At 40.1% G+C, this 13,736-nt stretch overlaps 1 protein-coding gene and 1 long non-coding RNA gene across 2 annotated transcripts in view; one reads left to right on the forward strand and one right to left on the reverse strand.

The window, feature by feature from the left end:
- The window catches only part of LOC133116549 (uncharacterized), a 40,657-nt gene extending 31,762 nt beyond the window's left edge, over positions 1-8,895 (reverse strand). The window contains exon 1 of the long non-coding RNA XR_009705883.1: positions 8,760-8,895. This is a non-coding gene — a long non-coding RNA (uncharacterized LOC133116549). The remainder of the gene's footprint in view (positions 1-8,759) is intronic.
- LOC133116548 (C-X-C chemokine receptor type 4-like) lies at positions 5,441-7,583 on the forward strand. The gene is made up of 2 exons (XM_061226213.1): positions 5,441-5,588; positions 5,978-7,583. The coding sequence occupies exons 1-2, from the start codon at positions 5,574-5,576 to the stop codon at positions 7,034-7,036; spliced, it is 1,074 nt and encodes a 357-aa protein (XP_061082197.1). The 5' UTR covers positions 5,441-5,573; the 3' UTR covers positions 7,037-7,583.
- Positions 8,896-13,736: the final 4,841 nt, after the last annotated feature.

Below are 13,736 nucleotides of genomic sequence, written 5' to 3' on the forward strand. Positions count from 1 at the left end.
ATAAGCGCCTTTCCTTAAAATAGATAGCATATGCAGATCATGTGCTGTGCGTGAAATTAGGTACTTGAGGCCTCTTTTTACATCCTTCTATTTCCACATACAGCTTATTTTTCTTGCATACTTGGGGGTGAGGTTTACATTGGGTCCTTTTCTTACTGTCTTGAAGTGAGAGTTCATAGTTATGTCTAAAAAAATCCATCCCGAGGACAGTAACAAGTAATTGGAATATGTCTGAACTCCCGTCGATATGCCGTCTGAATATTAATTGACTGTAGCTACTCGTTCTCCATGTTGTATTTAGATAACAAATACTTTTATGCAGAACTCATTCTGAAAAACACAATGCATGTCTGAGAGTGTTCTCTTCAGCTGTCTGGTGTTTATGAAACAGTCACAAAAAAATGCCTGTGGCAATCTCAATGCGCAGTTTGAATCATCGCTCAGCATATAGGTCAGCAGCACCTGTGAAGCACCCCTCAACTGTGAATGTTCTGAAGCAGCAAACCATGCTAAAAATGATTATCGAATCAGGTCCATCCAGGCGTGTGAAGTGGCACCCCGCTACACGTACAGTAGTAGTGACAGAACATGTTATAGGTCCAATTTACAGGCATTGCACATGGAGTACTGCACCTGAGCTAAATATTCGATATGTAAAATGTAGGATATATAAGAATGAGACCGATTAAAGTGTCCTGGATCAAATGTGTGATTAACTGCCACAAACTCCCATTTGTGAAGCTAGTTGAGTAAGTTGAGGGTACTTTCCTTAGCCCTCTGTGTCTTGCAGATGGTATGCCACAGTCATGTTACTAACACCGCTTGTTGCCATGGTGTTCTGACCAACAAAGACAGGGGAAGAGATTATGAAGGACGGGCAACAGCTTCACCCCTAAATCCGAGAAGGAACTATCAAGAGGCATCCTCTGAAAAAAATGAAAGCTTCTGCCCTGAACTACATTGTTCAAATCTTGTGTTTCCCCAACCCAATGAACACCTATCAAGACTTTGGAACTAGCCTCACAAACTTCTAGAATTTTCTCTAACATTTGGGTCAAATCTTCCTGTGGTTTTACCAACACTCACTACTGCATTTGACCTGTGTTATTCTGATGGTGAGAAGCACTTTCATACATTTGTCAAAACGTTTAAGACATCATTAGTGTGGATGTTTACAGTGCAGGAGCATCATATTGATCCACAGATGTGTTATTTGGAATCATCAAGCAGGTGACATCAATGAATGGCATCACAATTAGTACCCATAGGCTAAATACATGAAGGAACAATTGATACAACTCTATTGACTGCTGTTAAGAGGCAGCGGAGAAAGATTATTGTTAGAAATTGCGAACAAACACACTCTCCTGAAACACATGACGCTAGCCGCCACTTATTTTTTATTTTGCAGTCTAAAAGTTAAGCTCACACAAACACTTTGTCAGAGATGGATGCCTTATGCGCAGTTTGTGCAGACAGACTGTGAATATCTGATTAGCCAGAGGGCTGCTGGTGCACAATAAAACACGGCCATCCTATCTACTGAAATCCCTCCCTCCCGGAGGCTATGGCACAATTAGAGGCCACCTCACAGCAATGGCAGGATGCGTATGGTATTTTATACAGGACTGCTTCGGCCATCAACACAACAGTGCTGTAACAGTATATGCCCGCCATCACAGCACCTGAGTTTGTTTTAAGTTGAGTTCTCTTTTCTTTTCACAATCTGAACAGCCTGAATCTAACATTATCTGAAACTTATGAACATTTTAAAGATGCTGCTTGCCTTCATAACAGATTCTTTGCCTTAGCATCAAATTATTGTTGAGAAATTTCTTCACAGCTCCAACACAATTGCACATGGGAAATCCTGCTTCTTTCAAGCGGACTCCAAACACGCAGCACCGAACAACAGAGATTTGCAACTTGCACACCATCAGAGAGAGAAAGCTAAAACAAGCAGGCCGGATTGCTAAACATTGCCAGGCTTCAAACGAGATGTGAGGCAGTTCACACACTTGAGAGAACACAGACCATTAACACACAGGGCAGAAGAGTGAAGATATGATCAGGGAAGATTTTAGATAAAGTGCTATGCATAGTGATGTATACCTAGACAATATCTAAGTGTTCATACAAGTCAGGAATGAGGCATTCAAGCCAAATCTCCATATTGCAGCCCCCCCCCTTCAAATAATTGGCATACCATCATGATCATTTACAATTTATTTGCAAATAAAGTTGCAAAACAGTAGACATAATAAGACACTCTTTCCAAAGTCAAGAGTAACACACAGCTTACTGTTTAAAAGCAATTTTGTTTGAATTGCTCTGCCTTTTTGGTTTCTAATATGGAAAAAACAACTGTAGAATTGACATGCTAGTTCTTAAGTAAGATAAAAACACAGTTGCCAATATCAGGTTACAACCTTATTTACCGTTATCAAAATAAAGCAATAATACATTATCTGAAAAGTGAATACTTATCAATATAAGGTATAAAAAATAGAAATATAAAGAAACTAAAACCACTGTATGACACTGTAAATAGACTGGGCAGTGTCACATTTCTCACCACCAGACTGCTCAGAGTTGCACTGCATCAGGGAAAACCGTCACCTGCATCTGGTTATATGGATACACCATGAATCATAGTATTCGAGATGACATAAACAGGTATACGTACATTTGAACAATATTTTGACTCAACTGCTCTAAAAGTTGTGCATAAGGTGGTGAATTGTTTGGAGCCGGAAAAAAACTGTAAAAACACAGTAAACACAATGAACTTTCTTCACTATTGGCCATTCTCCTCCTCCACTATTCACACCTGGTTCATATTCAACTGCTTCTCCTATATTCAAGCTGTGGTGAAAACATTATGACCAGTTGCATGCAAAAGCAGGTGTGTCTAAGGGATTCTGGGATTGTATTATTAACAAGAGAGACCATTGATAATGGGAAAGGTATTTTTCCTAATTAAAAACTTTACTTAACATGCGAAAAGGAAACATAAGTATTCCCAATAGATGCTGCAGAAACGGTCTGTCACTATCGGAGCACACTGCTCGTCTCATTTGCATCTATACGGGCGGGGTATTTGGCAGATAAATTAAGAGTTGTGAAGTGATCTATACAAACAATAGGCAGGAGCGTGCCACCCGAAAGGCGTTTGAAATTCAGTGCCAGTCATTAGAAGATTAAACTACTTTTACTGATTACAGAGTGATGAGCTGGTAAAGGCAGCTTCGTAAGGTAAACGGTTGGACATTTTCCACTGAGACTAAGCGCAAATGTAATCTAAGCAGAACTAAATGTCTCAGAGCATATAATGCCTCTGGATATTTCAATGGTTCTGCAACTCAGAAATGATGCGTTCAACAATGAGTACAACGACCGCCATCTAGGTTTAGAAGGTCTTTCCGATCAGAACTGCATGAGAATAAAATGACATTGCACTTTCTTGCGAATAAAAGCTGCATTCGTATATTTTTACCTTTGGGTAGTCGCACCTGTAACCTTTCCTATACACACTGCGGTTTCTCTCATTTTCAGCAGCTCCTGGCCCTGTTGGACCACTGCACCCGTTCAAAGGGAAAGGAACTGCAATAATACCGGCTTACTGAAGTCGCCGGTTTGAAGAAGACTTGGGCTTCCACATACTTAAGTCTTTTCTGCCATTTCTGACCTACAGAAGGACTGCTGCTCAACACTCCCTCAAGTAGAACGGAACATAGAAAACCCACACATTTAGACTGCAGCTTAGTCCACCAGGCAAATATTTTACATGGGTTTACTAGGGGCACTCATTTTAAATCTAAAATCAGACCCCCTGAACATATTGTTTCCGAATAATGTTGCATTCTTAATTTCATTCTCACATCTAGTATAGCACGTAACTGTGTTGTAAGATTACGTATTGATTAGAAGCAACTGAGATGTATCTTCTTTGATGTTTGCTGCTTAAATGTACTGTATGTACTGTAAGTATGTATCTATTTATGCAAGGCCTACATTTCTCTGGATAAGAGCATCTGATAAATGCCTAAATGTTAAATTTAAGGACCTTGCTCAAGTAGCAGCCATCAAAGCCACAAGGGCATAATACCATTATGCCACATTTTGTACCAGCCTACACGTGCATGCCAATATATGTTGATCCTTCCTCAAATACATTTCTTATATCTAAAATTAAAGTGCCATTTACATATATATATATATATTCAAGAAATATATTGCTCAATGCATTTTGTACCCTCCCTCCTCCCAGTCCGCAACAACGTATTATGCCTTGAAGGCAGTATCTTCATCTCTATTCCTCCAAATACTGCCTTCAAGGCATAATACGTTGTAGCGGACTGGGAGGAGGGAGGGTGTGGTGCAGACAAGTCCACCTGAAACACGAGACGCCACTGACAACGACTAGTAGGCTACACTTAAGCGTGAACACTGAACACGTGAGTTTTGATCCGTCATAAAAACGAACATGACTGCGCTCGTTTGAGGTGATATGGAGCATGACGGTGGTGCTTTTAACGTTTATCCCCAAAATAAAATCACATATATAGCCTACGTGCCACTTCAACACGTACCACTTATGCAGATTTTTTGCAACAGTTAATAATCATTCTCATTGTGCTCGACACAGAACGGTGCCTGGTTTCTGCTTGCTCAAAGGAGAGCGACATCCACGGTTGCCAACTCCATAAGCAATGTGAATTTGACCACATTAAAAGTACATATTAGCTTACAAACACATGGAAGCACTGAGCGCAGATTCTGTTAATTTTATATGAAGCCAACATAAAAAAATAAATAAAAATAAACGGCGTGTACCCGCAGTAAATATAAATCAGGGCCAAAGTTGCCTAATGAACTGAGATAGTACGTCGTGTATGGGGACTCGTTTAAAATGCCTATTTGGATGATGTGTTTTTTTAAATGTCGGAGTCTCGGAAATGATTTACCAGAACAGGAAAGTAATCTGTAAAGGCGCTCGAAGCATATTGATGATATAGGAGGAAAAACGCACAGCCTTTCACCCACGTTTCCTGCAGTTATATGACCAACCAAGCGCTGAGCGTTTCAGTCAAACCCAGCTGCACAATTGTCTTTAGACAAATGACGTAGTTCGGAGGACATTCCGTGTGTAAATAGTTCCAAAATTCATATGCATCTTGCTTGAATGGTAAATTAACGACACGAGGTTATGATTGTGTATTCATTTCGAAGACCGAAACGTAGGCTATAAATGTATGCTCATTGATATCTTACGTTGTCACCTCACATAAGAAAAAATCGCCTAATTCATTCGATGATTCATTGCAGATAAAAGTTGTTGTCTTTCATCTACCTGCATCGCGTATATAAAAAACAGGAAAGACGTATCGAGGAAGAAACACCAGATGTAGGGTAAAATACAAAAACACTCACTTCACACGTAAACAAACTCCTCCCGTGGGAGGGGTCCCGACGGCCTTGAAGTATTTAAAAAGTTGCAGTTACTTTTGAAGACACAAGAGAAACTTGCGGAGAAGCGTCCCGAAAGTGGAGTCAGGTCCATTGCACACATCATGTCTTATTTTGAAGTAAGTAGCCAATGTTTTGATGTGTTGTGTAAAACAAAATAGCGTGAATAGTTCTGATTAATTTGCTGGCTTTTTCAGAATTATGTAAATAAATGTAATCAAAGTTTTAATTTAATGTATTGCAGTTCTTGCACGTGTGCATTCGGCCTACGCCATTTCTTTATATTATTTCTTAAATTAAAGCCTATTCGTTCTACAACAAGCCATACAACAAATCATAAAAAGTATTAAAGTAGACTGCTTCTTTATTTATCTTTTTGCCAAAGTCTGGACAAGGGGTCATTTATATTAATATCAATTTCATCAGTCGGCCATATTTTAGGCTAAGCATGGCTGGTTTGTGAACGCAGCAAAGAAAACTAACTTTGCATTATTCTATTTCTTTTTAGCACATCGTGTTTGAGGATGAGCTCAACAGCTCTGAATCTGGCTCAGGAGACTTTGAGGTCATTTTTGTGGAGCCTTGCGATCGAGAACGCAACAGTGAATTTCAAAGGATCTTCCTACCGACCGTGTACGGATTAATCTTCGTTTTGGGCATCGTCGGCAATGGACTTGTAGTCGTGGTGATGGGCTGTCAGAAAAAGTCGAGAACTATGACCGACAAATATAGGCTTCACCTTTCCGTGGCGGATCTCCTGTTCGTCCTCACTCTGCCTTTCTGGGCTGTGGATGCCGCAAGCAGCTGGTATTTCGGAGGGTTCCTCTGCGTGGCTGTGCACATGATCTACACGGTCAACCTCTACAGCAGCGTACTGATTCTGGCCTTCATCAGCCTGGACAGGTACTTGGCAGTGGTGCATGCTACCAACAGCCAGGCTCCCAGGAAACTCCTAGTGGAGAGGGTGATCTACATGGGCGTTTGGCTGCCTGCGACCCTCCTTACAGTGCCGGACCTGGTGTTCGCCAAAACCCAGGAGACCGTCTCCAGGACCATGTGCATTCACATATACCCCCTGGAGACCAGCTCCTTCTGGATGGCCGCCTTCCGCTTCCAGCACGTCTTCGTGGGCTTCGTCATCCCGGGTCTGATCATCCTCATCTGCTACTGCATCATCATCGTCAAGCTCTCCCAAGGCTCCACCGGCCAGCAGAAACGCAAGGCGCTGAAGACCACCGTCATCCTCATCGTGTGCTTCTTCAGCTGCTGGCTGCCCTACTGCGCAGGCATATCTGTGGACACCCTGATGATGCTCAACGTGATCCCTCACAGCTGCGCCCTGGAGCAGTCCCTTCAAACGTGGATCTCCATCACAGAGGCCCTGGCCTACTTCCACTGCTGCCTCAACCCCATCCTCTACGCCTTCCTGGGAGTTAAGTTCAAGAAGTCAGCGCGGACTGCACTGACCACCGGCAGGGGGTCGAGCTTGAAAATACTGGCCAAAAAGAAAGGTGGACATTCATCTGTCTCCACAGAATCCGAGTCTTCAAGCTTCCACTCTAGTTAACAGTGGCTTATTACAATTCTGTTGGGGAGACTTGGAAAGCTTTCTTTGTACAAAATGGGACAAACTAGCCTACACGTTTTAACTGTAAATAGTTTTGTTTTTGTTTTGTTTTTTAAAGTGTGTGTTCTTATTTAAGATTTTGCTATCTGTTAACATTCGAGAAGAAAGTGTGGAATGTTCAGGCAGAGCCTGCTGACCATTGATTGGTCATGCCCTTTTTTGTAAAATGTGTAAATACTGTATGGATCAAGCCAACGCCACTTTTTAATCAAGTCAACACAGGAGATCAAGTACTTTTCAATGTGGTTGATCAGAGGGGCAACACTTCTTCAAAGCTGTGTTAGAATTAAACTTGTCTTGTATTCACTTTATGGAACGTGTGACTAATTAGAGGTTTACCTTACTTTGTATGTTAGCACTTGATTGTCTTATTCACTTAGACGCAGCTATTTAACACGTTTAGTTAACGCTTTTAAAGGAGTGCCCAAATCATTTCATAATTTCTGCCATGACAGCTCAAATGTTCAGAATAAAAATCCAAACACAATGAATGTGTGCTGGGTGTTTTTTCCATTTTTGGGTTTCCAAACTGCAATTACACGTGGGTGATTTAGAAATGCTGGGATTAATCTGTACGTTGCCTTACGGAAATGTGGCCATCTGATTTGATTGAAAATCGGCTAACCCTGAGAGATATTCCCCTATGTTTGCTGCAGTATCTTCACCATCTGTGCCATCCACAGTCATTTGGTGCGCTATTGCACACATTTAACCAGAAAGCAGATCCCCAGAGACACATTATCTGGTTGGAAATCCCACGTTTGGTACATCTCAGAATGAAACTAATGCTACCAATTTACACACAGGCAGCAGGCGTGGGAGAAAAAAAAAAAAAAAAAAGATGTTTGAAGCATGTTCATCAGCTTGATAAATACACACGCTTTAGCAAGACATCTCCGGGAGTACAACATTCGCCCTGGGTGTCTGTCATTATCTGGCCTGCAATTACATGGAATCACACTGCCCTCTGCCATGTCGCTGTGGTAATGGCAGTTTGTTTTCCTTTTGCCATTGTCCTAGCCTTAAAAAAGCAGTGAAAATAATGTATACAGTTGAGAATGTGTACCAATGGGATTATTAGAAAAATACATATTCGTAGCCCAAGAACATAACAAACATTTGTTTGTCATTAAACTCTCACAAAGTTCACCCATATTAATATAAGGGTGCTTCATACCTCATTGGTAAATAGTTAAGCAAGTACAGAGAGAAAATAAAGACTTACTAGATAAGTCTTTACTAGAAAGACTTACTTCAGCACACTTTTCCTGATTTGCACTTTCTGGATAAGAGTGTCTGCTAAATCACTATAATGTAATGTTACTAAGAGTGTAAAATATTGCCTATATTTTTTTAAATAAATGATACAGGGGCAATACAATACAGTACAAATACAGGTTCATGTTACACCAGCTGTATATATTCTACATGTATACAACATTCAAAGCAAGGTGTGATGGATGTCCTCGCGCTCAAAGTGAATGCGCTCATCTTTAGTTACCAGAAGGAAGTCAGCGAAAACTAATGAATATCAAGAAAGCATTTGATGGTAAGCCCAGCAAGTCGTCACCAGTGCAGTTGTCACATTACTATACAGATGAACTACCAAACAATGCTTCATTAGCATGTCTTAACACTTTAAAAGGTGTCGAGTCACACTCACCGGGCGTCGAGGTGTCAGTATACTATCGTGCTCCACTTGCCATTGTATTTCTGCAGGAGGTTGTAAAGGAAAGGAAAGGAAAGGAAAGGAAAGGAAAGACCAGAGAGGTTTTCATTTGGAACTGTAGCATGAGGCTGCTGTGAGCAGCACAAAAGCTCAGCTGTATGTCTATCCGAATTTTATGCCTATCATTAAATCTCAATCGAAATCAGCTGATGTCACTTTTGCAATCTTACATTAAGGCAGGAGGCTTTAATCCCAGTACCAGCATTTCTAATTTAATGATTTTGTCTCCGAGTCAAGAAACATTTGGTGCGTCGTGCGTGTAAAATTTTTTGTATGGCCAGTATGTACAAACCCTGAATATGGGGGTTGTAATTTCCAAAATAAACAGATCATCTACATCATATAGCCTACAACAGCACTACTCAACTCCTTGTCCTGCGGATCGCAGTGCCTGCAGGTATTTGCTCCGACCGTGCGCTACACCACCTGATTTCACTAATTAGCTTAATATCAGAACCAAGCAGGTAAAATAATTAGTGAAATCAGATGGTGTAGCACATGGTCAGAGCAAATACCTGCAGACCCTGCAGTCCCAGGACAAGGAGTAGCGCTGCACTACAATGTCTAGTGAGACAGAGGCCCCACAGAGTACTAACCTTATCAAAATTATTTTCATATACAGCACTGAATCTGCACTGAATGAATCAATAACAATATCACATTTTTTTCTACACAAGTGGTACAGATTGCAGACATCCCAGAGGACTTGTGTCTCTGGCCATTATTCCAGGAACCATATACTCTGCTATGCTGAAACCTACACTACAAGGGACATTCAAGAAAAATAATTATCTGCAACATGTTTTCTGTCATCCAAGACATTTCCTGCCGAGGCACAGAATTATACCTACCAGAGTATAAATTATATTTGTCAGTTTGCTTTTCCATCTTGTTGTGAGGGGTTGGAAGCTAAAGCTGTTGACATACATATGGCAGGAAATAACTAATGTGTTGGTCCATTAGCAATCACCATTCAACTAGCTGAAGGGTCTGGCTTGACTACAAAAGAATTGAATGGACTTTGCTTGTACGCTTATTTTTACAAGGATGTTTACCCAAGTTGAGCTTTGGCAAAGGGTCTTGCAAAATAATAATCTTTTAAGAATGTTTATGGTGGTATTGCAAGATGGGGGCCAGAGTCAAATAAAGGGTTCCTACAGGCTAGTGGCCTATTATTATGGTTTACATTGTTTAGTACAGGAAGTGACCAGCAAGGCAGTTTCCTGCTCCAACAGCTTCTGAGAGTAATGCTGTGCTGTTCCAAACAAGAGCAGTAATAGTTGATGGAAGAGCATCAATATGAAACATAACATTTATTTTGCCTTGTGATACTCTTTTCCTAGATTAGTTTAAGCTCTTTCCACACCAAGATGAGTGTCCTCTTAGTTTCCTGACATTGACACTTGTGATCACAGCGCAGAAGTAGGCTGAAGTGCACCTACATTTTGAAGGATTCTTATACTGTATATAGCTGTGCCAACTGAGTCTCTGTCTCATTTCAGACTAAAACCGTTTCGAGTGGCGGCACAGCTACATTCAAGAAATACATACATAGAAATGTGTATTCTTTTTTCACGTGCACACGCATCCAAATGCAAGTACATACAAACACACACAGCACCAGATATTTTGCAGACAATACTTTGGATTTTATTTGGCTCATGAGTAACTTTGGTTATTGGGAGACAGACTACATCGCTTGCGATACTTTAGAACATTTGTACAAATCAAGTCAGAACCATGGACCAACGATAGTTGGGATGTTTACATAACTAAAGCTTAGGCCTATGCTACTCATGTGTCAGAAGAAAAGCACAACACAATAAATTTACTGTTCACTGTGTTCTTAGGCCCAATTCACTGAATGCATTTAAATTTTTTATTTTTACAATAAAATATGAATTGATGCACGAAAATCAGTTAATTTCTTAACTAGTTGTCATTATTATTTAAAAAAATTAACAGTATATTTCTATTTATTTCAGGTACTTATTCTTATTATGGACGTAACTCCTCCTGCAGTTGATGAAACTAAACGGACCAAACTTGCCAATCAAACGTTCACGTACCTATTTGGTTGCTTCTCTTTGTTAAGCGATACAATTTATACTTTCTATATCATTAGGTCATCATTAGGCCCCCTGACTTAACATTGGTGGAACGCTGAGTTAACAGCAAAAAAACAGTCTAGATACAAATCTAATTCACGGTCATTGCTGAGAGAATGAGCAGCTTCCTTGGCTAATTTGAATGCAATGCGAGTGAATTACATTTACTTTGACTGATGTTAATTAACCATTGCAAGATTGAGCTAACAATGAAGTTAGCTCACATGATCAAACAGTTCACATTCAAAAACAGCAAACCTATTTCCCGGCACCATTCTTTGTATAGCCTATCAGAAAATAATACCAACACCAAATTAATTAGCCTGCCACAAGTTATTTCATTGAATAGTTTATACATTACAGTCTTTTTTTCTGTAAAATAGAAACACGGTATAAATTTAGCATAATCACATATTGTACAAAGAAAGTGTAATAACCATGACCGAGACTTGTTATTTGAGTATATATAAACACACACATCACTGTTTGAACAATTGTAGTCATTGTGTTTTTTCCCCGCTAAGTGGTTCAAATTTTAAGACCTCCAAAAAAAAACGGACGTCCTGATTATGACACGGAGTGACATGGGCCCACCTAAACCACAGGCCCCAGTGCCACTGCACATGCTGTACCGTGCAATATTGTGCTAATTTTTTTCAGAATCAGGATGAATTTGTCACAACTGAAACATGACAGAAACCCTGCTACCAAAATGAAATTATACACCCAAGTGATCATTTTGATTCACCCCCTTAAAAAGTTGATTGCTTTTGATTTTTAATCAATTATCCTGAGATTTCAAATCAAATAAAAATGACTGTTCGTGTGTGTGTGTGTCCGCACGGCCATATGAACTAGGCAGGCTGACAGGTGGTCAAGAGGTCAAATGGAGTCTGATGAGCTTCACAAGACTAGCTTTTATTTATTTATTTATTTATTTTAACCTTTATTTAACCAGGTTAGTCTCATTGAGATTAAGAAATCTCTTTTCCAAGAGAGACCTGGCCAGGAAAAACAGCACAAGATTACAGACACACATAATTACATCATAAGCTCCTTCAGTTTCATTTTTCTTTGAAGCTCATTCCAGGCCAAAGGGGCAGACAAACTGGAAGGCTTTTTTGTCAAACTGAGTCTTTGGTACTGTCAGCAGGACACTGTTTTGTGAACGTAGCTGAAAGTTGTTATTTAGTTTAACTGCATTAAATATTTTTGGAATAGCATGAACATTACTTTGGGTACCATTGGGGTTAATTAAAGTAACAACATTGAACAGACTGGACCAAATTCTTGTGCTCCATTTGAGGCAAGAAGAATCGGTTCCATCCAATGTTGTCAACGTGTTGACGCACAAACAGGAGAGATCTTGCTGCTCTCTCTATTTACACAATTATTTCACTACAAATGGAAATAATATGTTTGAATAGATTAATTTTTAAATCTTAAAAAGACATGTGCTTTAATTATCTCAGTATTTAATAAGAATTGGTGGACAAGTGTCACCAACCAAAATGGTCCTATTAACACAGTAACATTTGCTTTGGTTGTGACAGTTTTGGCTAATTTTTGGCCACGAAACAAAGGTTTCAGAAAGCAAATGTCTGGTAACCATGGATAGCAAGCACATCATTGGCAACCACTTCTCTGTGCAGATGCACCTTCTTAAAATGGTGAAAACTGAATATGGGTGTTTGATAAAAATTTCCCTTAAAATAAATATCAATATTCTATAATAATAATATTTTTGTGTATAAATATGTATAAATGTAATAAAACCTGTAAAAATTTTGGATAGGAAGCAAATACTTTTTCATGGCAATGTGAAAAAAAAAACTTAAATTATCTTCACAGTATTGTGTCTCAGTTGCGTTACAAGGGAGTTGCTCATGAAACCCACTAAGTTTTTTTCAGACCACACGGTGCATCTCGATCTCTTGAGACTTGCAAAAACTTGCAAGACTGTAGCCATTTTGGTCTGTAAATCATGGGCATTTGACTGAAGTCAGCCATTTCACTCTTGGGACTTACCCTATACGACCTCACCGTCTGGGTCCAGCCATAGTTATTACCTTCAATATATATTTCTAATGCATGATATCCAATGCCTACATCATTTTGTGCTAGCCTAAAAGTTTAAATTAAAATCCTGATGGTTAGAAATCCTGAAAAATTTCACTCTACTTTTTTTCTTTGCGTTTACAGCCAGAAGTCACACTGTACAAAATATTTATCCATCCATCCATTATCTGAACCAGCTTATCCTGATCAGGGTCGCAGGGGGCTGGAGTCTATCCCAGCATACATTGGGCGAAAGGCAGGAATACACCCTGGACAGGTCGCCAGTCCATCGCAGGGCACACACACAATTCACTCACCCTCACACACTCACACACTCACACACCTACACACTCACACACCTACACACCTACAGGCAATTTAGACTCTCCAATCAGCCTAACATGCATGTCTTTGGACTGTGGGAGGAAACCCACGCAGATACGGGGAGAACTTGCAAACTCCGCACAGAGAGGCCCCGACCGACAGGGATTCGTACCCAGGACCTCCTTGCTGTGAGGCTGCAGTGCTACCCACTGTACCATCCGTGCCGCCTCAAAGATCATTCTTGTTTAACTGTAATCACAATAATCAAGACTAGCAGTTTCAATTTAATATAATTAAATATCATTTAGGCAAGGCTTTTGTTCCCGAAAGCACAGCTGACGTACCCTTTTCCTTTTCCCCGCAGTTTGTAGTACAGTATGTTCAACTACATAGGAACGTAGTCTCTAAGTATCGGTTTCTG

Source organism: Conger conger, chromosome 17 (genome assembly GCF_963514075.1).
Source record: "Conger conger chromosome 17, fConCon1.1, whole genome shotgun sequence".
NCBI classification, from domain to species: domain Eukaryota; kingdom Metazoa; phylum Chordata; class Actinopteri; order Anguilliformes; family Congridae; genus Conger; species Conger conger.